Source organism: Quercus suber, unplaced genomic scaffold, assembly GCF_002906115.3.
Source record: "Quercus suber isolate HL8 unplaced genomic scaffold, Cork oak 2.0 scaffold_322, whole genome shotgun sequence".
Classification (NCBI taxonomy): domain Eukaryota; kingdom Viridiplantae; phylum Streptophyta; class Magnoliopsida; order Fagales; family Fagaceae; genus Quercus; species Quercus suber.
In genome coordinates this window covers 235,858-259,215 of record NW_027069776.1, presented here as the reverse complement: position 1 = coordinate 259,215, position 23,358 = coordinate 235,858, and the positions used below count along the sequence as shown (strand labels likewise).

The window sequence follows — 23,358 nt, the reverse complement described above, 5'->3', positions numbered from 1 at the left end:
GATACCTTAGGAAGACTATAATTGAGAGGTTAATATAGTTAATATGTTTGTGCCATCAAAAGTTGTGTCATAAATACAAATTTGTTAATATTTTTGGGAAATTTAGACCCCGGTTGATAGAATTACCAAGTTTTACATGCAAGTTGTTAATTAAATCTATTATGAATAATCATTGTTTAAACAAACAAACATCAATATTATGTCAATATCATTCACAGTGGAATAGTAAATAAGACAAGATATGATGACTTAGGAAAACTAATGAAATAAAATAGTTTCACAGTAAAAAAAACTCAGGGGAAACCTTCCCCAAAAGCAATCCATTATAATAAAGAAAAGTTTCAGATTTAGTACAAAACTTTTGTTTCTAGATTGTACAAACCTAGTAAATGAACTTACAGCAGAAACTTTCTACCACTTCAGAACCTTTGAATTTTTCAATATATGAACGCTCCACCTACAATCACAATTGGAACCTCGAATCGATTTCAAGAACCTCTTGAAGGTATGACCTGGGAAAACCAATGAAACAAACTAGTTTCACAGTAAAAAAAATTGGGGAGAAACCTTCCCAGAAAGTAATCTACTATAATAAAGAGAAATTTTAGATCTAGTACAAAATCTTTGTCCCTAGATTTTACAAACCTAGTAGATAAACTTACAGCAGAAACTTTCTACTGTTTCAGAACCTCTGAACTCTCAAATATATGAACGCTCCACCCACAATTACAATTGGAACCTCCAATTGACTTTAAGAATCTCTTGAAGGATTTCTTCACAGTACCAAGTCTGTGGTGATTGCTATGACTTCAGCTTCTTCGTCAATAGAATCTTCAGATTTACTTTGCAACTCTTTGGTATGGTGAAATAGAGAAAACTTGGTTACAAAACCTTAGCTGCATAAAGGGAGTGTTTCTCTCTCTCTCTCTAAAAAAAGCCTTCTAATAGATGACTTATAATGTCCTTTAAATATCAGTTCAAATGGATCTTAATTTGGGCTTTAAACGAATAAGTTATGGGTTTTTCGTGTTGTTGATTTTTGTTGATTTGCAACGCTCGATTGATCGAGCTTGTGTCGAGACTTCTATCTAGGAGACAATAAGTTTCAAGCTTCTATCAAGAGATATTGAGCTTTTATCGAGTTGCTATTGAGGTATATATTGAAAATGTGTTTTTCTTGAGCTTTTCTTGAGCAAACTTTGTGTCTTCAACTTGGTTTTCAATTACAACTTTAAGACACATTAAAACTCAATAAAAGACACATAATTTAGCGTGATTTGACAATACCAAAACACATAACCCTAACAATCTCTCCCTTTGTCAACCTATGAAAAAACCTCAAGTACAATAGTAAGCCCAATACATTAATAACCCGAATACAATGAATGAATATATTCAAATAAACTAGTCTATCTAAAAACAACCAGTCCTGAGAAACCATAGCACGAACTAAGATCGACTGTTTTGATTGGCTCCATACCTGTCTTTCCTAAAAGTACTTAATAAACACGTTATGCATACCAGTGGAAAACAATGACATATAATAAACAAGTAAAATGCGTTTTGTAATAAGATATGCCAATTAGATAAATTAACAAACCTAACAAATATATTTCAAAATTTTGTTCACATGCAAGATCTCGTAGTTTGATAAATGCATTACTTTGAGGGAGTCCACTCTAGACCTCAAAAGTGAAACTTTCATTTAATAATAATAGTTTCAGCATGCTTTCTTATTAAGCGTTAGCTATATGAATAGATGGTTTTATAAGATAAAGTTAACATGTAATGGTAATAGACGGCCAATTACAGTCTGTCATTTGTCACATATGATCGTTTTAGTGGCAAAGTGTGCGTAAAATTGTGCACCACTAAGATAGGACTTCAATAGATTGGTCACACATGTTAGAACGTGAGAATAGTTTATTTATTTATTTTTTTTCTCTAATGGAGATCACAAACAGAACAAAATTTACTGAGTTCACCACCATATATAATAAGTTGACTATGAATAGAGATTCCTCTACAGATCCCGGAGATAGAGAGATGGAAGGCCATATTTCGGTGGAGACATCCCTGAAATGGCTTGAAGGTTTGTCAAAGGGCATGATTGGTGAAGAGCTTGAGACCATAACAATGGAGGGACTCAAGGTTGTTCAGGCTCAAAAGGGTTTCATTCGATGTCATTTTCTTGTCCCCAATAGCGTAGCAGTAAGTGTTACCTATTCCTCATTTATAAATCACTCACTTTAATCCTTCTCTTTTTCCCTAATATATATATATATATATATTTATATATATGTTATCGTTTTAGGATAAAGAAGGGAATTGGCACGTGGGTGCAATGGCAACGCTAATCGACACCATTGGAGCTGCCGCTGTGTTATCTTTAATTGGTCTTATCAACATTTCTGTACAGCTCAATATTTCATACTACTCCGCGCCTAAGATTCAAGTTCTCTCTCTCTTACCTTTCTTCACTTAATTTTTAATTTTTATTTTATAATTTAATGAATAGGGTGTTGGAATTGAAACTCCAGATGTCTTCTCCATGTTTTTATTAGAAACACAAGGAGAAGTCAACCCATTAATCTACAACGATCTTTGTCCCCCCCCAAAAAAAAAAAATTGATATTCACGATAGGAGAGGAGGCTTTAAATCTTGAATACTTTTATTATAAATATGAAAAGATGATACCAGTTAAGGTACAAAATTTTTGACATTTTTTATTACTTTTTTTTTTTGGGGTATTTGGAAGAGATAATTTGAACTTAGATACGTCCATCGGAAACATTAATTAATTTCATTAAACTCCCCTCCTTTCCATTATATTTCTTTTATAAACTCCAAAATGAAAGTGTTAGGGCACCAATTTAATTTTTTTTTTTTTTTTTTGGACGGGGTTGTTTTCAAAAATTATTCCCTCAAAAATCAAGATTATGTTTCTAATTTATTTTTATGACCTTGGTAACTGAACTATGAATCTATGACAGGAAGAGGTTGAGATAGAGGCAAAGGTTATGGCAGAGAAAGAAATATTAACATCTGTGGTGGTGGAGGTCAGACAGAAAGATAATGGAAAACTAATTGCTTTGGGTAAGCAATGGATGACCACACGGTCCACATCCAAGATTAAACTTAGTGAAAAGAGCAAGCTTTGAGCACAAACCAACATAATTCAGAATGTATTTTAGTTTCAGTTCTACAAATCAATACAAAGAATTTATACATTTGAAAAACGCAGGACTATGTCAAAATTCTGATCACGTACATTGCAATGCATTCCACTGATTCAACTTTACCGGTAATTTGTTCTCTCTCACATCAGTTGCCACCGCTTAGGACAGGAGGATTAATCAATTTCTCCGTGAGCAAATAATTATGAAAATGCACATTTCTTGGTTGAAAAAGTTCTTTCTTCTTCGTCTGTGTGTGCATATATATTAATCCTTATTCTGCTGTGATGTGAAGCTGAGCAACACTCCACAAAGGATGTATTTCTTATTGGAATAAGCGTAATATCTACTTATTTAGCAACAACCACTCATAGCCTTTGGAAACTTAAAAAGGGATTACATATATCCCTCAATAATAATATCCTCTTGCATTCTTAATGTTCATCAAATTTTCCATTGAGAAGTGGTTTGGCAATTCCATTGGTGACACTAAAGATGATACCTGTCTTAAGTTTTATAAAACCTAACTATCTGTCTTAAGTTTTATATAACCTAACTTTTTGATCTTTTTTCTCTTTATTTTTTTTTTAGTTTTTTATGTTTAGGGAGAAAAAAAGTAGCAAAAATACAAATTTATTCATATTTTTAATAGATGTGGGTAATTGGAAACAAATGAAGCTTACCTCAGGTGAGTAAAGTGTCAATTTTTAAATCACAGGTAGGCAAAACATTTTTTGGGCAAACCATAGGTGGAAAAAGTATAATTTCCCATTTTAAAAATTAAGTTAAATAGAAAGATTGTAACTTTCTTGTGATTTTTTTTTTCAAAAAATTTTAAACTATAAAAAGGGCTAAATTTCAATTCAGTCAGTTTTACCCAAAATTTTAAATTAATCTTTAAATTTGACTCTCCAAAAAATAAAATAAAATAAAATTTACTTTTTGTCAATTCACGAATTCAGTGCCATTTTGTAAAAAATAAGTCAAAAGTTTTATTTTTTTTTTCCAAATTTATAGCTAACACAACATTTAAATATTCTTTCTTTTTAGGCAAAAATACACTTACCTTATATTATAATCAATTGTGATTTTAGTCCACTAAATTTAAAAATTCTGTTTCTCAAAAAAATAAATAAAAAAAATAAATAAAAATTCTCATTTAATACATTATCTTTGATAACGTTGGTCCTTATGTTCATTACCGTTAAAAACTCTTTGTTAACTCCCTTAAATTGATGTTGTTTCACTTTTTTAATACTAAAAACAATTTTAGAGATTATTTTATTTAAACCTTTTTTTTTTTTTAACTTAGCATATTAAAAGGACAATTGTTCATTCATAAAAAAGGCAAAAAGGAAAAGAAAAAGAAAAAGAAAGAAAGAAAGATAATTGTTCAAAGTTAATGGACTACAATGACAACTGTTAAACTAGTATGTTGCCATGCGATACACAAATAATATTGTCATGTTTTATGTAAATTGATTTTGGAGAATGTTGTATGTATATTATAACATATTTGTTATAAAACTTTGTTATTAATAAGTTCATCATAGGAAACAACAATTGTAGATTTCATATGCATATCCATTATAATTATTCAGTTCAAATAATAGGCAAAAAAAAAAAAGGAGTAATATTATATAATAAAAGTTGATAAAAGTATATTAATTTATTCCATATTATAGACCTTTATTATGTGATGTAATAAAGAGCTTCATTATGAAATCATTTTTTTTTTTTTGGGTGGTTTCTTCAATGCTTTGTTATTGCAGCATGGTGACACTTGTAAAGCTTGTTGAGGGTAAAGCTGGTCGAGAGGTATGTTATCATCATCTGTTTCTTCATCTTCAACTTTTGAAGTTTGGCCCGTCCCTATTTGTTCAGTTTTTGAGTTTTCATCACTTTTTCCTTTTATTGTATCATTTGTGTTAATTTAATAACTAATGCATTGACACTAGAAGATTCTTGACTGGATCTTACAAAGTTTGAACTTGCAGATTTGTTGTCGTTAAGATTTTTCGTAAGTATTTGCACTTATGTTAAATTTTAGTGATGTGACAGTTTTTTGTAAAGGTTTTTATATTTTTTTTGTTAATTTAGGAATAGTGTAGCAAAATAATTAATATAACATATTGGATTGTGTACATATATTTTTTTCTTCCATATCTTTTATATAAAAAATCTTAGCAACTGTATAATTTTCAAAATTATTCTTTAGATTAAATTCATTCAAATGAAGTAGGAAAATGCATTTTTTTCCAAAAATTTTCTCCAAATAATGTGAGATTTTTTCTCCAATATCAATATGTATACGAGGAATCCAATATATATTATGATCAATAGTTTTACAATAATTTAATAATTTAAATAAGTTGTACCTCAGTTTGTTTTTTTAGCAAGATCTCTTGCAGATTTATTTAGAATTTTCTCAGCATCTTGATCAAATATCACAAAAGTTGTTTTGTTAGTTGCATCCAAAACTTCAATTTGAAGCTTTAATTTATGTCCTGTATCTGAAGTAGTTTGCAATTGTATATATAGTAGTTGTAGTGAGATAAATATGAGAAAATATCTCATGAGACCTATGTCTCAATGACATGTGGGTCCCACGCGTGTGGGACCCACATGTCATTGAGACATAAGTCTCATGAGCCATCTCATACAAGAATTTTCTGATGAATATATTATAAATATCTGGAGAGTCTTTAGTTAATGTGAGTACCTCTAAACTTGGGATAGGGAGATTTGTTTTTGTTTCACATTTTGCACACCAAAATGATCCTGATTGTGGTTTGACCTTCCTTCCACAAAGCACGCATGAAATGTAATCCCAATCAATTGTTGTATTAATGTTGTGTAATACCCCAGCAGTTCACATGTGGCAATGAACTTTGAAGTTAATATGTATTATTTTTTTTAATGTAAATAATATGGTGTATTATTATTATTTCATGTAAATGATGAGTATATTTTGAAATGATTAACAAACCTGTTTCGTAGGATCCCATTTAATGCATTTTCTGCTATTGTCTTCATATTCTTTAAAGATAAATTCTCCTATGAAAATTGTTTTGTATGTATTTTTGGTATTTTTGGTAGGATCATGTTTTTTTACCATTCCTATTATTGAATTTTTTAAAGAAAATATTATGTAAATGGCACTTTGTGAAGGGCAAAACTTAGATACAGTAATTGAGGTACCCCTTTTAAAATTGAAACACCTATCCACTTACTTAACAATGAAATTGCCGTTTTCTTCTCCATTTATTTCTTTTTCTTTCCCTTGTTTCTGTCTTTTTGACTCTTGAACTCCCGCCAAAAACTCTTCGCTCCTACCGTTCTCTCTCTCCCTTTCTGTTCTTCTCTTTCTCTCTTTCTTTCCTTCTCTTTCACTCAGATTAGATGAAATAGACAAATCCAGCTCTTTGAATTCTCGATCTCGCTCTGTTTTTGTAGATTGGTTGGCTAGCACTAAGAAAATTCGTTGGTATGTATTGGCTGAATCTCATTATAGGTTTTCAATTCTAGTTGTTGGGTTTGTGTTATTTTGAGGTTTGGTAGAGTTTTTCTTTGTTAATTATGATCTAGGTATCAATTTTTGTTATTGGGCCTGTGTTATTATTACTTTGGTTTGTTTTTATTTGGGTTTTCAATTCTAGCTACTGGGTTTGTGTTATTGTAAGCTTTGGTAGAGTTTTCCTTTGCCTATTTCTAATAAACGTTTCAATTTTGGTTAATGGGTGTGTCTTAGTATTGCTTTAGTTAATTTTGATTTGGGTTTTCAATTATAGTTGTTGAGTTTGTGTTATTTTGAGGTTTGGAAGAGTTTTCCTTTGGCTATTTTTGATGAAGTTTTCAATTTTGGTTAATGGGTCTGTCTTATTATTGCATTGGTTAATTTTAATTTGGGATTTCAATTCTAGTTGTTGGCTTTGTGTTATTTTGAGGTTTGGAAGAGTTTTCCAATGGCTTAGTTCACCTTGATGAAGCTGAGTTTTGCTTTTTTTTTTTTTTTCAATGTCTGATGTTTGTCTTTGGTGTTTGATTGATAGTTCAAATCAGAATTTTGAAATTGGAAAGGCAAAAGATTCTTAGAACAACAATCATATACTAATCTTAGAAAATTAAATTTAAATATCTTGATTTGCATATTTTGGAAGTTTCTGGATTGATATTAGCAATACCTAGAGATGTTTTAATGGCTAGTGAATTTTTTTGGCTTATTGGTCATATCTTTTGAGACTACTCTAGTGATTGGTCATTAACATTGTAGCTTGACTTTTAAATGTGGTACGGCATTGATTGGTTGCTAATTTAGAACACCAATCCATGTTACTCCTATTGATTCTTTCTTCATGCGTATACATTATTGATGTGATTAATAAATCATGAGCTTTTTTTTTTTTGGTAGACCACTGTGTTCTGTAGCATGGGCAAGGAGTTTAGCATGCAAGAAGTTTAGTGAGGCTTTAGATGCATCAATAATTTTTTGGCATGGGCAAGGAGTTTAGTGTGGCAGACCACTGTGTTCTATAGCATGAGCAAGGAGTTTTCTTGGCAGACCACTGTGTTCTGTAGCATGTGATCAATAATTTGTTTACTGATTGCTATAGGTGACATTACTTTGTTTTGTTGTTGTGTATCAGTTTATTTACTGATGTGTATTTTGGGTACTTTTATTGTTGTAACTTATTTGGTGTAACTTCTTTAATATTGGATGCTTTTTCTGGTCCAAATTCACTATTGGCCTTTTGATAATTTGAATTATTTTTGCCTTACTTTATTTATTACAATCATCTCAAACTTGAACTGTTTTTGCCCATACTTCAGGCACTACCATATTTTTCTTGATACACCGTGTCAGGTCTTGTTGCTGCATGCAGTGGAGTACTCCTGTTTTTTCCCTTTGTATTGGTTTCTCTACACTGGGTAGCTGCTGGATTTCTGCATTGGATAGCAACTACTTGCAGTGTGTGGGCTACTATTTTCTTGATGCAATTGATGTAATTGCCAGGTTTGCTTATGCATCTGATGGTGAAAGTGGTAATAACTACATATGTACATAATATTACAAATTGCATCAATGTACGTGTACAATTCTTTTGTGTGGATTATTTAATTAGTGTACTTGAAAATCTTAGGGTCTTCTTGGTTTTGGATGAGGGTTGTACTTGTTGAATCATAAATGAATGTAGCCAATTGCTGTACTAGTTATATGCTTTGCCTTCAAACTTTTGTGCCCATTGGATCATAAATGAACATAAAAAAACTTGAAGCATTTTTTTGAGAATAGTTAAAAACTTTAGACCTTAGGCCAATAGAGGGAGATTGCAGATATAGAGGAAGGGGCACCAAACCCCATCTAAGGGCTGATAATTTGTAGATAGGTTACCCAGTGATCAAGCCATTAAGGTTTTAGCAATTGAGGTATGAACATGTTATCATTTAGTTCAAGAGCAACCTTACATTTGTGGCTATCAAGAACAGATGCATATATATATATATATATATATATATATATATATATATATATATTATATTCCCATGGCATACATTTGAAGGGCTTCAGACACCCATCTTTCTTTGTTATTTCTTTCCTTGTTCTTGTGAATATGAATATGTGAATCTATTTTGTTTTTTCTTCAAAGCAGATAGAGAGCAGCCACTCTTGAATGGGCAATCTATAGGATGATAATGGAGAAACCAGCATTACGATGGAACCTATTGGGTACCAACTGCAAGGTTGGGCTATTTGAGGATTGATTGTTTTCAAGATAATAAGCAAATATGAAATGATGGTTGAGTTTAGGAATTAGATGACCAGCAAGTTGGTGATGTTGATACCATCTCATCATGTATAGTTTTTTGGGTTTTGTTAGGGACATATTTTGTGTAATTGGCTAATCCTTTGACAAAATGCACTTTACTTGTAATTAGGTAGATTTAGGATGGGTTTAGTACTTTAAAAAACGTATTGTTCAGGTCAAGTATTAAGACCATGAAGATTGGACCAAGAAACAAGTGAATAAAAGCTGTTCATTAAATCTCAATGGATACCTCGATAGAAACAGTATCTATCGAGATTTAAGAATAAAGCTCGACAGAATCTCAGCAAAAGCTGAATCTGTTGAGATCTACGAAATCAGAATTTTCAGATCTGACTTTCGCCCCTAGCTGACATGTATGTGTAGGGTTTCTTTTCTCACAACCCTAAACATATATAAGGCTTATTTTAAAGGCCATTATAGATGGAGAACACAGGTAGAAAATGACCTATTGCCTTATTCTCTCTACAAGAAGTTATTGTGTCCTTTGTGCTTCAGGGTTTTTTAACTAAGTACTTCTTGATCTTCATTGTTGATGAAGTGAAGAACTTTGCAGCCAACAACATCTTCAAGTTGTTGGAGTAAGTCACGTACTGGGATCCATACAAAAGGGTAGCATTCATATATTGAAGAGTTTAGAGGTTTTAAAGTGATAGAATGTTTCTGCTGTAAATTCATCTACGGGGATTGTAGAGTCTAGGGACAAAGGTTTTGTACTAGATCTAAAACTTCTCTTTACTATAGTGAATTGCTTTTTGGGAAGGTTTCCCCCAGGTTTTTTACTCTGAAACTAGTTTGTTTCATTGGTTTTGCTAGGTCATCATATTTTGTCTTATTTACTTTTTTGCTGTGCATAATATTGACATGATATTGATATTTGTTTGTTTTAACAAGGTTTATTCATAATAAATATAATTAACAACTTGGGTTTAAAACTTGTTAATTCTACCAACCGGAGTCTAAATTTCCCAACAAGTAGTATCAGAGTGTGTACATTTTGATTTGATTAATTTCCTGAGTGTGATCCTTGACCCCTGTTGTCATGGAAACTCTTGAGTTTTTTTATTTGCATGATCTTGTGTTGAATTATGATGATGATGATGATATTCAAGATGCCTATTGCAAGCTTTATAATTTTTTTTTTTTAATGAAATCTCGTGAATGTTCTACAAAATTAAAAGCTAATTTTAAAAAGATCAAACTTAAAAGAGATGAATTGATTGCAAAATTGGATGAAGCTAATAATTTGAATGAGAAATTTAAAAATAAAATTTCATCTCAGGTGGACAAAATTAAGAGTTTGGAAGAGCAACTAGTTGAATCTAAAACTGAAGTTGAAAAATAAACTAGTGCCAAACTTGTTGAGCCTAGGTCAAAAGAAAAAGATTTTTTTTTTTAATATATATTCCTCCATTTAAAAGGAATAATGAAGAGTTGAATGCTAATATTGCTAGGATAGACAAAGGTAAAAAATCTGATTTTAATGCTGAAATTTCTAAACCTATGTCTAAAACTTCTCCTAGGTTGAATAAAAATTATGAATTTGTCCCCATTTGTCATCATTGTCATATTGTTGGTCATACTAGGCCAAATTGTCCTAAGTTGTCAACCTCTAAGGTTAGACCTCCTTCTAGGAAGCCAAGTAGCTCTAAAACTACTCATGTTTTTCACCATTATGGTGGTTCTAGTCACACTCGCCCTAATTGCTTTAAGTTGTCATCCATAGCATCTTGCTTTATTACATTCATGCATTTATATGGATTCCTTGTGCCCCTTTGATCATCTTTATGTTTCTTGGGTGGAGTTTTATAGCTTCTTATACCATTTGTCAATCATGACAAAAAGGGGGAGAAAATGTGGTTTCATTTTAAGATTCTACATGTTAGGGAGAGAAATACATGCCTTTGTAAGGGGGAGTTGTGTTTCATCTTGTTAAGGGGAGTGTTTACCTCCTTGTTGTTTTAGGGGCTTTTTTTAGCTTTTTGTACACCGGTCTTATGACCATCTTATTACATACATTGTACTTTATTTTTATATATATGATGATAATGTATGTTTTCTTCACTTACCTCTACATGTGTTGTTTCTTTTCTCTCTTTATACACATGTTTCTTTATGTATGCAACTTTTATTTCTGTTTCACACATGACGCCTTGATGAGTTTTGTTTAAGTGATTCAGAAAGACAGGTTGTGAAAGTCTATCTTGCCATAACTCTCTTCTTGCAAAAATTTTCAAGAGTTTGTAGTATGGATAGATTTATTTTGTAATACAATAAGTGGTTATGAGTTTAGTGATTTAACACTTCTCTCATAATTTATTTGTTTGTTGTGGTTTTGTCACGGATTGCGAAAGAGGGAGATTGTTAGGGACATATTTTGTGTAATTGGCTAATCTTTTGACAAAATGCAATTTACTTGAAATTGGGTAGATCTAGAATGGGTTTAGTACTTCAAGAAACGTGTTATTCAAGCCAAGTATTAAAACCATGAAGATTGGACCAAGAAACAAGTGAAGAAAAACTATTCATTAAATCTCAACAGATACCTCGACAAAAACAGTATCTATTGAGACTTAAGAACGAAGCTCGACAGAAGTTGAATTTGTCGAGATTTACGAAATCAGAATTTCTAGATCTAATTTTTGGCCCTAGCTAACATGGATGTATAAGGTTTCTTTTCTCATAACCCTAGACATATATAAGGCTTATTTTAAAGGCTATTATAGATGGAGAACACTTGCAGAAAGTGACCTAGTGCCTTATTCTCTTTGCAAGAAGTTACTGCGTTCTTTGTGCCTTAGGGTTTTGTAACCAAGTACTTCTTGATCTTCATTGTTGATGAAGTGAAGAACTTTGCAGCCAACAACATCTTCAAGTTGCTAGAGTTAGTCACATACTGGGACCGGGTAAAAGGATGGCGTTCATATATTGAAGAGTTTAGATGTTCTGAAATGGTGGAAGGTTTCTATTGTAAGTTCATCTACAGGGATTGTAGAGTTTAGGGACAAAGGTTTTGTATTAGATCTGAAACTTTTCTTTACTATAGTGAATTGCTTTTCAGGAAGGTTTCTCCCTAGGTTTTTTACTGTGAAAATAGTTTGTTTCATTGTTTTTCTTGGGTCATCATATCTTGTCTTATTTACTTTTCCGCTATGCATGATATTGAAATGATATTGATGTTTGTTTGTTTTAACAAGATTTATTTATAATAAATCTAATTAACAACTTGAGTTTAAAATTTGTTAATTCTATCAACCAGGGTTTAAATTTCCCAACAGGTTTTTGCCTCCAAGATCATATCTCCACTTCATGCAAGACCTGCTTGGAAAAATAGTACTTGCTTTGGTATTTTGGATGTCAGAAACTTGAAAGCAAGCATTGATTTTTTTTTTTTTTCATTCATCAAATGAAATTTGCACCAACATGGACTCGGTTGTAAAAGAGTATTAGGGGAAGTGAACAACATGTAAGTATAAGATCTAAAGATTTTTTTGGTAATAATAGCTGTCTTTGATGTTAAAGGTTGTACTGAAATTGACTCCTTAGAAATCTCTATTTCAAATATCCAGGACATGCTAAATATTTGGTCTTCTGTGGTGATAGCTGCAAATTTAAAATTTTAAACCCTCTAAACAAAAACAGATAAACAAGTCAATGAGTGCATTCAATTTTCATTTTAACTCAAAAATCCAATTGATGGCTGGTATGAATAGGTGAAGAAATCATTGTTTCAGATAATAACTTACCTCATTGAGGTCCTTATGTTGATTTTTGCAATGGTATCCAAGCATTAAGCACATGTTTCACCAGTCAGGCCGTGGGAGTCTTGCATGATCAGATCCACCATTTGAAATTACACATGGAATGTACAAAGTATTGAGCAAACTATCCACCAGTCCTGAAATTGAAATGTATAAAATATTGAGCAAATTTTCCATGAAATACACGAAATAAGTCCATCACGTGCCTTTTTTTTTTAACCAAAGTAGGCAAGAATTCAATAAGTATCTCAAAAAAAAATTGCCAAAGAGAGAGAGAGAGAGATTCATCCCCACCACACAAACAGGGGGGGGGGGGGGTTTCAAAAAGAAATATTAAAACAGAAAACACAGGAACGTCAAATAACCCTGCTGCCGAATTCAATGACAAAGATGAAATTGGGGGAACATGGTAAAAATATTTCCACTAACGAGTTTTCCAATTCACAAAAACCTTTTGAAATTTTGCAAGTTATGTTTTATAAAGTTACTAATTTGGTAAATTTTTCTGAATAAATGTTGTAGGAACCCCAATCCAAATCATGTCTGTGTACATAAAATAGGTCAAATGAACAATTATCAAATATCAATCTTGGAAGTGTGTTTATGAACTAAATTAAAAACTGATATATTTCTTAGCTTAACAACATGTCCAACCAATACTAAACTAACAATATCATTTCACATCACGGAAATTTATTCTCATATACACAAATATGCACTTCCACACATAAATGTATTGCACATCTATACACATAGCCCTTAGTTCCCACTATTATCTTTAAGTTTAGGAAAATGAAGGCTAGCAGACTCTTTTTATAAAGGATGAGGCAACCTGTGGTGAAGATAGAGCCAAAACTCACAATAAATTCAAATGAAATGTGTAAATGTCCCACTTATTACTCAAAAAGAAAAAAAGAAAAAGGGATAATTACAGTAAACCCACCTGAGGTTAGGCCCGTTTTCACTTTGCCTACCCGTGGTTCAAAACTTATCACTTTACCCACCTGAGGTCCCTTCCGTTAGAGATCTGTTACCCACCTCTCCCTTTGCCGTTAGAAGAACACATTTTTAGAGAAAAACAAATATAACACGAATCAAAAAGTTAGGGTTTGAATTTTTTTGAAAGAGCTTGGAGGGTTTTTAGAGTTGAGTTCAAGGGTATGGTTCTGTGTAATGATCTCTGTTGTGAAATAAATGGCCAAACCAAAATAAAAAAAGAGGTATGAACACTCTTCACTTTTCAAAAAACGACCCAACCCAGAACACATGGGTGGTTCATAATCGTTTTTCCCCTTCAACGACCCAACCTAGAACACTCTTCACTCATCAACATGATCTTCCCCTTCAACATGATCTTCAAACAATGACCCAACCTAGAACACCAACGGCCAAACGGCCAAAAAACCAAACAGCAGCAACGACCCAACCCAGAACACATGATCAAAAAATTTTCAAACCCAGAACAGGGGCTTCTCGGCGATATGATTAGGGCTTCTTGCACCCATCCCGTTGAGAGTTCTTGGACATCTAGTGGCCTGAAAAGCCTTGGCGGCTTGTAGTAACTCCGACGTGGTGGTTCTCAGCTCTGTTAAGGTGGGTTTCTCGTTAGGCTCAGTCTCCAATGCCGAGGTTACTCATGGACGAGGCTATTGTGACTCTGGGTCCACCGGTGTTATGGTGGGTAGCTCGACGATGGCGGAAATTGAGGCTCCGAGTCTGACAGTGGTGTCGCCGATCCTTGGTCGGTATCCATGGGTGGTTCATAATCGTTTTTCTCCTCTCTCAGACCTGGGTGATTGGGTTGTTGATGAGTTTGTGGAAGGGGAAGATCATGTTGAAGTACAAAAGAGCCACCACCGGTGTAGTACTTGTTTTAATTTCAAACAATTTGATTTGTAGTTGATTGGAATTTTATTTCTTACATTCATATACATTTGTTTTTAATATCAAACTCTAACTTTTTGATTTGTGTTATGGTTGTTTTTCTCTAAAAATGTGTTCTTCTAATGGCAAAGGGAGAGATGGGTAACAGATCTCTAACGGAAGGGACTTTAGGTGGGTAAAGTGATAACGGAAGGGACCTCAGGTTGGTAAAGTGATAAGTTTTGAACCACAGGTAGGCAAAGTGAAAATGGGCCTAACCTCAGGTGGGTTTATTGTAATTATCCCAAAGAAAAAAAAAGAACTTAATAGCAGTAACCGACAATTGATTAAGCCAATGAATGATTAAACAAGATAAAACTTTAAAAAATTAGCAACCCATTTCGCAAATGAAGCAAAGAAAAGTCAGTTCCATTCAGCATTGATGTCTAAACAAACAAACAAAAAAGACTAAGCAAACCCAAACACTTCCTTCATTAAAACCATAGACTTCATATACACAAAGACCTAAACTTTTGTCTAAAAACAAACACCACTTATTTTTATCTAATTTATATAGACTCAAGCAATGGTCCTCTTGGCTCTCTTAGTAAGCAGGAGACTTAATCGATTTGGGCTATTTAGGCTTAGTAGGAGTCGATTTCTTCGTCTTCTTTGAAATTCTATAAAAAATTATTATAAAAAACCATATCTATCCTATCCAATTATCTATATCATATCCCATCTTGATCTTATAATCTTAATAAGATAAGTGCAAATTATACCTATTGATAAGTAAAATTATAGCATACAAGGCACTCCAAATCTAACCCATCGGCTTTTCTTGTAATATGAAGCCTACAGCTTAAGCTGACGGGATAAGTTAAGGGGGAAAGTTGAAGACCCTAAAGTTGGGGGGCAGAGATTTGATAGGGGTGTGAAAGGGAGTCTGCGAAGTACACCAAAAGGGCTGACACCATCAAAAAGCTAACGCCGATATGGCTGAAGGGAATAAGATAAGCTGACGGTTCAAGTGTAACCTTGACTTGGCTTGGCCACCATGCATGAGTATATAAAGAAATGACTTGTTAGTTTCCTACAAGGAAATGATTCCGCAATATACACTCATAAGGATTCCTATAATCAAAGGACTTCTAACCCAATGAAGAGATGGTCAACCCTCTACTACTATAAAAGCCCCAATACCCTTACAAATCAAGGTACGCATAATTAACTCCTCTCTAGCACTCTAGAGTAGTAAGAATTTCTAACTTGACCTTTGCAGGGTATTTGGCCGGCATCGTACTGGTGCTCTCTGTTAGGTCTTCTCTTTTTGTCGTGCAGGTGATATTTCGAGTGTGCGAGTATTGTATGGCTCACTGGTGATATTTTTAGCATCATCAGTTGGCGTTGTTTGTGGAAAACACATTTTGTTGCGATCTGCAAGCCATACTATAGTTTCCCGAACGAAAGAGTTGCATGGTGCTCACTTGCTCAATGGTAACCACAAACGACATTCGAGAAGAGGAACCACCAACAACCGCCCTCGAGAGACAAGTTCAAACTCTTGTCGCTACCGTGGAACGCCTCACCAAACAAAACTACGACTTGGAAGAGCAGCTGCGCCAGAAGAATGCAGCACCGAATAACCAAAGAGATAATTAAGAAGGGACTAGTGCTGAAAGAAGGAACTAGAAGGGACTTGAACGACAGGAAACCAGTCGTCCCTTCGGATTTGATACGGCTCCCCCCCTTACATGGTCACGGAGATGCAATTGATGAAGGAAAGGATGGACCTTATGATGAATGCCCTTAAAGGACGGGTGTCTAGCAACCTTGATGATTTAGTCCGCCGAACCAATTTGCCGTTCACCACCTCTGTCAACTCCTTCCCTCTACCGCAGAAGTTTCGCATGCCGCAAATTGAGAGCTACGATGGAGCCAAAGACCCATTTGATTACCTAGAGACCTTCAAGACCTTGATGCATCTTCAAGGAGTAGCGGACGAGATCATGTATAGGGCTTTCCCTACAACGTTGAAGGGCCCTGCGAGAATTTGGTTTAGCCAGTTGACACCCAACTCCATCAGCACCTTTAAAAAGCTAAGCACCTAATTCATTTCGCACTTTATTGGAGGGCACCGGTACAAGAAGTCTATTACATGCTTGATGAGTATCAAGCAACGAGAAGATGAAATGCTGAGATCTTACATAGCCTACTTTAATAAGGAAGCACTCTCGATTGACGAGGCTGACAACAAAATACTTGTAGCAGCATTTACGAATGGACTAAGGAAGGGTAAGTTCTTATTTTCACTATATAAGAATGACCCGAAAACTATGTCAGACGTGCTTTACAGGGCCACCAAGTACACGAATGCCAAAGACGCTTTACTAGCTCGCGAGGAAAAACCCAAGAAGAGAGAAAGGCAGGAAGATACCCGACAGGAAAGAGGGCAGAAAATGGCGAGAACCGGAGAGCGACGGAATGATAGGCGCTCTAAGCCCCCTATAGGGAGGTTCACAAGCTTCACTCCACTGACCACCCGAATCGACCAAGTCCTAATGCAATTCAAGGACGAAGGGACATTGACTTTCCCTAGAAACCTGAAGGGAGATCCCAACAAGCGGTCCAAAGACAACTACTGTCGCTTCCACCATGACCATGGACATGACATAACTGACTGCTATGACTTGAAACACCAAATTGAAGCTCTCATTAGGTAAGGGAAGTTGCAGAAGTTTGTTAGCAAGGAAAGTACAGATCTGCTCCCTCAATAGCAAGCTCCCCAATGAGACAATGAACACCCGAGACAGCCCTTGGGAGACATAAGGATGATTGTAAAGAGGCACAACCGCCAACGGCCTATCAAAAAGGGCTTGAAAGACTTAACTTAGAATGATCTAGAACGTCCAGCTCATAGGTGTCGTCCTGAAGATGCCGCGAGTCGATAACCCCCTTATTGGTTTCTCAAAAGAACATGCCTGACGTCTCCACCATCCGCATGATGATGCGCTTGTTGTTGGCATCCAGGTAGGAGACTATAACATGTACCGAGTCTTGGTTGATAACGAAAGCTCCACGGATATTCTTACTATTCATCGTTCCAACAGATGCAGATTAGCAGAAAGTAACTAGCCCCAACTAATGCTCCACTCATCGTGTTTGGAGGAACCAAAGTGTACCCTTTAGGCGCGGTCATATTATCGGTCACCATTGGAGATTATCCTCAACAAATCACTACGGATGTTACATTCCTTGTGGTCGATTGCTCCTCTGCCTACAATGCCATTATAGGGCGACCTACCCTTAACTCCTAGAAGGCCGTAGCTTCAACCTATTACCTGATGATCAAATTCCCCACTGAATACGGAGTAAGGGAATTGCAAGGGGACCAAATAGCCTTGCGCGAATGCTATATTGCAATGTTGGAAATGGACGACCATTTGCAAACCATGAGTATAGAAGAACAACGGATGGGGGCAGAACCTGTAAAGAGGCTTGAGGAGATACCCCTCGATAGCTCCAGGACGAATAGGACCACCAGGCTCGGTACTTTCGCCAGCCCAGCGGTTCGCTCAGCACTCGTAACTTTCCTTAAGGAAAATCAGGACGGGTTCGCCTAGAGCCATGAGGATATGCTAGGAATTGACCCTTCAGTCATGGTACATAGGCTGAATGTGTCGCCATCCTGTCTACCCGTCCGACAGAAGAAGCGAGTCTTTGCCCAAAAACGAGACCGAGCGATAGCAGAAGAAGTCGGTAAGCTACAAGAGGCAAGCTTCATTAGGGAAGTGTACTACCCTAACTGGTTAGCGAATGTGGTAATGGTCAAGAAAGCCAGCGAAAAGTGGAGGATGTGAGTGGACTTTACCGACCTGAACAAAGCATGCCCCAAAGGCAGCTATCCCCTCCCATGGGTTGACATTCTAGTAGATTCTACAGCTCAGCACAAGCTGTTAAGCTTTATGGACACTTTCTCTGGTTACAATCAAATTTGAATGCATGAAACTGATCAGGAGAAAACTTTGTTCATAACTAGCTAAGGCCTTTTATGTTATAAAGTGATGCCATTCGACCTAAAAAATGTAGGCGCGACGTATCAGAGGCTTATGAACAAGATGTTCGCGCAACAGATTGGGATGTCCAAGTCTACATTGACAATATGCTGGTGAAAGGTCGAAGGGAGGAAGATCTCTTGGAAGACCTCAAGGAAACATTCAACACTCTTTGCTCTTACAAAATGAAGCTTAATCCAGGAAAGTGCACCTTCAGAGTGACGGTAGGAAAATTCCTAGGATTCATGGTGTCGCAGAGGCGCATCTAGGCCAACTCGGACAAGATCCGAGCCATAATGGAGATTGCACCACCAAAAAATGTGAAGGAAGTACAAAGCCTCAATAGCAAAATAGCGACGCTGAATAGATTTGTGTCAAGGGCAACAGACAAATGCTTACCCTTCTTTCGCACACTGAAGAAATCTTTTGAGTGGACTGTCGAGTGTCAGCAAGCATTCGAGGAGTTAAAAACTTATCTCTCTTCCCCGCCATTACTAAGTCCCTCGCAGCCCAGTGAGGAACTTTTCCTCTATCTAGCCGTCTCCCCTGTTGCCATCAGTGCCGCCTTAGTCAGAGAAGAAGAAAGAGTGCAGAAGCTCGTGTATTACGCTAGCCGGGCACTTTGCGGTGCCAAAGAAAGATACCCACCCATGGAAAAACTCACCTTCGCATTGGTTACGGCGGCACGCAAACTCAAACCATATTTTCAAGCCCACACGGTGATTGTCCTAACCAACAAGCCCTTACAGCGGGCAATGAGCAACCCTAAAGTTGCTAGTCGATTAGCACTATGGGCCATAGAGTTGAGCGAGTTTAACATCCAGTATCTCCTACGAACTGCCATTAAAGGACAAATCGTCGCAGATTTCATAGCAGAGTTCACAAATGGTAAGGACAGGGGGGTAAAGGAGTCTCCTTAGTGGAGCATACATGTAGACGGATCATCCAACAAGTAAGTTGGGGGAGCCGGCATCATACTACTGTCACTTGAAGGGGACGTGGTCGAGCGTAAGGTCCGCCTCGATTTCCCTGCCACCAATAATGAAGCAGAGTACGAGGCTTTAATAGCGGGGCTTGATCTTGCCAAAGCTGCAGGAGTCGTAAACGTGGTCATTTACTGCGACTCTCAGGTCTTCGCCAACCAAATAAATGGGGACTACGAGTGTCGAGGCGAAAGAATAAAGAGGTATCTAGACCAAGCAAAGAAGAGGGTAGTCGAGCTGAAGGCCAAAATCATACAGATCCCCAGGGGAGAAAACGAGCAAGCCGACCACTTGGCCAAAGCCGCCTCAACTGAACATATGAATTCCCTGGATAATGTACTCTCTTTTGTTCAACCCTCTCCACTTATAGATTCCATCGATGTGCAGGAGATAGGCTCCAAAAGCAATTGGACCCTGCCATTAGTCTCTTACTTGAAGAACGGCGTATTGCCAGATGAAAAGGAGGCCACGAGAAAGCTAAAGGTCCAAGCAGCAAGATTTGTCTTAATAAGAGATGTCTTGTATAAAAGAGGTTTCTCCCACCCATACCTAAGATGCTTAGGTCCTGAAGAAGCAGACTACATCATGAGAGAGGTACACGCAGGAATCTACGAAAATCATTCAGGGTCAAGATCATTAGTGCATAAGCTAGTGCGAGTAGGGTACTTTTGGCCCACCAGGTAGAAGGTTGCCAAGGCTTATGTCAAGACCTGCGACAAGTGCCAAAGGTTCAGCAATATCATTAGATGACCAACCGAAGAATTGACCCTAATGACGGCCCCATGGCCGTTTGCTCAATGGGGACTAGACATTATGGGACCATTCCCTACAGCGATACAACAGCTGAAGTTCCTGGTAGTAGACATCAACTACTTTACAAAATGGGTGGAAGCTGAAGCCTTGGCCACCATTACGGAGAAGAACGTGCAGAGTTTCGTTTGGAGATGCATCATATGCAGGTTTGGCATCCCTAGAGTCTTAGTTTCAAACAACGGGAAGCAATTCGAAAACGACTCCTTCCGGGACTTTTGCTCGTAGTTGGGGATACGAAACCACTACTCCTCCCTCGCCCACCCTCAAGCTAACAGACAGGTCGAAGTCACGAACCGATCCTTACTCAAGATTATCAAGACTTGGCTCGAGGGGGCAAAGGGTATATGGCCTGAAGAGCTGCCAAGTATACTTTGGGCATACAGGACAATGAGAGGACGCCCACATGAGAGACACCATTTCGACTAACATACGAGAACAAAGTAGTCATCCTAGCTAAAGTTGGACTCACAAGCTACAGGGTGCACAACCATGACTAGAGCAAGAACGACGAGGCTATACGTCTATAACTCGATCTAGTAGACAAAGTCAAGGTGACAGCGGAACAAAGGCTCGTGAGGTACTAGGACTGCATGGCCAAGCACTGCAATTCCCGGGTCCGACATAGAAACTTCCAAGTTGGAGACCTCGTTCTGAGGAAAGTCATGGGCACTATAAGAGACCCAACCTAAGGGAAACTCGGCCCAAATTGGGAAGACTTTATCGAGTCACGGCATGGCAGAGGAGGGGCATCAACAACCTAGAGACGTTAGACGGACGGAAGCTGCCACATTCTTGGAATGCCGAGCACTTATGAAAGTACTACCAGTAGAAGTGACAACATGGGGAACAACACACCCTCTTTTTATTTACAGTTCGCCGTAGTGAATTTTAGTTACACTCCTCAAATTTATCATTTACTTTAGTTTTTGCTACAATAAGCCCAAAGGGCAGGTTTTTTTTAAGAACTACTTTTTTTTAAAAATTTTTTAATTTATTATATATATATATATATATAAGTTTATGGTTCACAAAAAATGGACGACCTTAAGTCCATAAAATGTGAAAGATTCAAAGTCCCTAAAGTGGGCGACCTTAAGCCCACAAAAGTGGGTGACTTTGAGTCCATAAGTTAGACGAATCCATCCTAAGAGGATGAAGTATGGTTGAAACCCTTTTAATGGGTGAAAAACCAAGTCCAAATACGGACAAATCCATAAGAAACAGATGACTTCATTGTCCAAAACTACATAGCATCAATTTATCCTAAAGGGATGAAAAAGTTTCAGCCAACAAAGCTGACGGGCTCATCAAAGTGACAAGATTATAAAAAGATCAGCTCACCGAGTCCACAATATGGACAAGGCTATAAAACTAACGGTCCCGTAAAAATGATGGGCTCATCAAAAGGATGGGATTATAAAAAGGATAAGTTCAGTCCATAACGTAGACAAGGTTATGAAGTCGACGGACTTATCATACCCTTAAAACAAATAAGTCCAACATTAGCCCATGACACGGACGACTTCACCCTAAAAGAATGAAATGATGATTAAAATCCCTTAAAAGGAAAATCAAAGTCTATTAAGTAAATGGGTTCGTTAGTCAATAAAATAGATGAACCCATTACTTAATAAAGTAGGCAAGGTCACTGGAGCTGACGGCTCCACTAGAGTACCCTTCACATAAAAATGGTCGCTGAAGCTAACGGCTTCACTAAGTTAACGGCATTATAAAAATAGACGGGTCCATAATCATGCATGAAAATGGCGAATCAGAACCATTAAATCGTGATCCACGCCTAGGCTGACGGGCCCAGCCTACGACTAGGAAATAGCCGTTAAGTCTACAAAGCAAACACCTCTAAGAAAGAGAAGCACAAAGACAAATGACAATGCATACATGTTAAAAACGATGGTTACCAAGCATCACAAACGAGAGCATTTCACTTACAAACAAACACCCCAAAAACAAAGGGGCACTTAGAAACATTGTTTGCAACTTAAACAAAATATAAAAAAGAAAAAAAGAGGAGCTATGGCCAGGCAGCAGGAGTGTCACTTGAAGTTTTTGGAACAAGAGAGTTTTCCACATTTAGATCCTCAATAGAAGGGTTGGAAGTAGTGACGGGAGGATTTGCAGCAAGTTGAGCTAAAACAACACCACTATCTTTAGGTAGAGGGGCATCTTTGGAGTCATCACCTTCAACAACGACAGCATCATCAGTAGGTGTCATCGGTAGGGGATCATCCAAGGTGATCCCAGATAGATCCAACTAAGGAAAGGCTGATACAACTTGCTTGAGGCAGTCATCAAATCCAGTACCGTAGTATCCACCACAAGAATAGATAAAGGAATCTAACACCTTGAATTTTTGGACCGCGTCAGCTCTAGCCGTCTCCACCTGCTCACAAAGGGTCGACAGCTCTTGTTCTAACTTTTCCTTCTGACGACCCGCCTTTTCCAACTTCTCCTTTGTCTCTTTCAACTCAATGTTCAGGTGACGGACGGCCTCCTTGTATTGCCCCTGCTGGTTCAACAAGTTGGCATTATGTTTCCAGACACGAGTGACGACACCTTCCTTGGTCACACACCGGTCCTAGAGTGCTTTTACACGTACCAAGGCCTAAGAAGGACATAGCCGTTAGTCAATAAACAAGAAAAAGATAAGAGGAAAGCTAGCTAGGGAAGACAGCTTACCCATGCTAGATCAAATAGAGCCGACACCCCCAAGTCCTCCGTCTCCAACTGAGCACAAAGATCTATATCCGTCGGTTTTATGAAAGATTCAACTTCTTCGATAGCATAATCTTTGTGCGTCAACAGGCAACGGGGTCCCTCAATGATGGGACCAGAAGAAGTCATCACTCCCTTTCCTACTTCA

At 36.8% G+C, this 23,358-nt stretch overlaps 2 protein-coding genes across 3 annotated transcripts; both read left to right on the top strand.

Annotated features, from left to right (window-relative positions):
• The first annotated feature begins 1,992 nt into the window (after nucleotides 1-1,992).
• LOC111988079 (uncharacterized) lies at nucleotides 1,993-4,967 on the top strand. 2 transcript variants are annotated; one of them, XM_065782960.1, is made up of 5 exons: nucleotides 1,993-2,211; nucleotides 2,315-2,455; nucleotides 2,995-3,097; nucleotides 3,246-3,305; nucleotides 4,950-4,967. In XM_065782960.1, the coding sequence occupies exons 1-4, from the start codon at nucleotides 2,008-2,010 to the stop codon at nucleotides 3,290-3,292; spliced, it is 495 nt and encodes a 164-aa protein (XP_065639032.1). In that variant the 5' UTR covers nucleotides 1,993-2,007; the 3' UTR covers nucleotides 3,293-3,305; nucleotides 4,950-4,967. The 2 variants fall into 2 exon arrangements, with proteins under 2 accessions (XP_065639032.1, XP_023875605.2); XM_024019837.2 differs by lacking the exons at nucleotides 3,246-3,305; nucleotides 4,950-4,967 and having other exon boundaries at nucleotides 2,995-3,223.
• A 14,010-nt stretch (nucleotides 4,968-18,977) lies between these two features.
• LOC136071527 (uncharacterized) lies at nucleotides 18,978-20,348 on the top strand. The gene is made up of 2 exons (XM_065782951.1): nucleotides 18,978-19,569; nucleotides 19,675-20,348. Exons 1-2 carry the CDS (start codon nucleotides 18,978-18,980, stop codon nucleotides 20,346-20,348), a joined length of 1,266 nt encoding a protein of 421 aa, XP_065639023.1.
• Nucleotides 20,349-23,358: the final 3,010 nt, after the last annotated feature.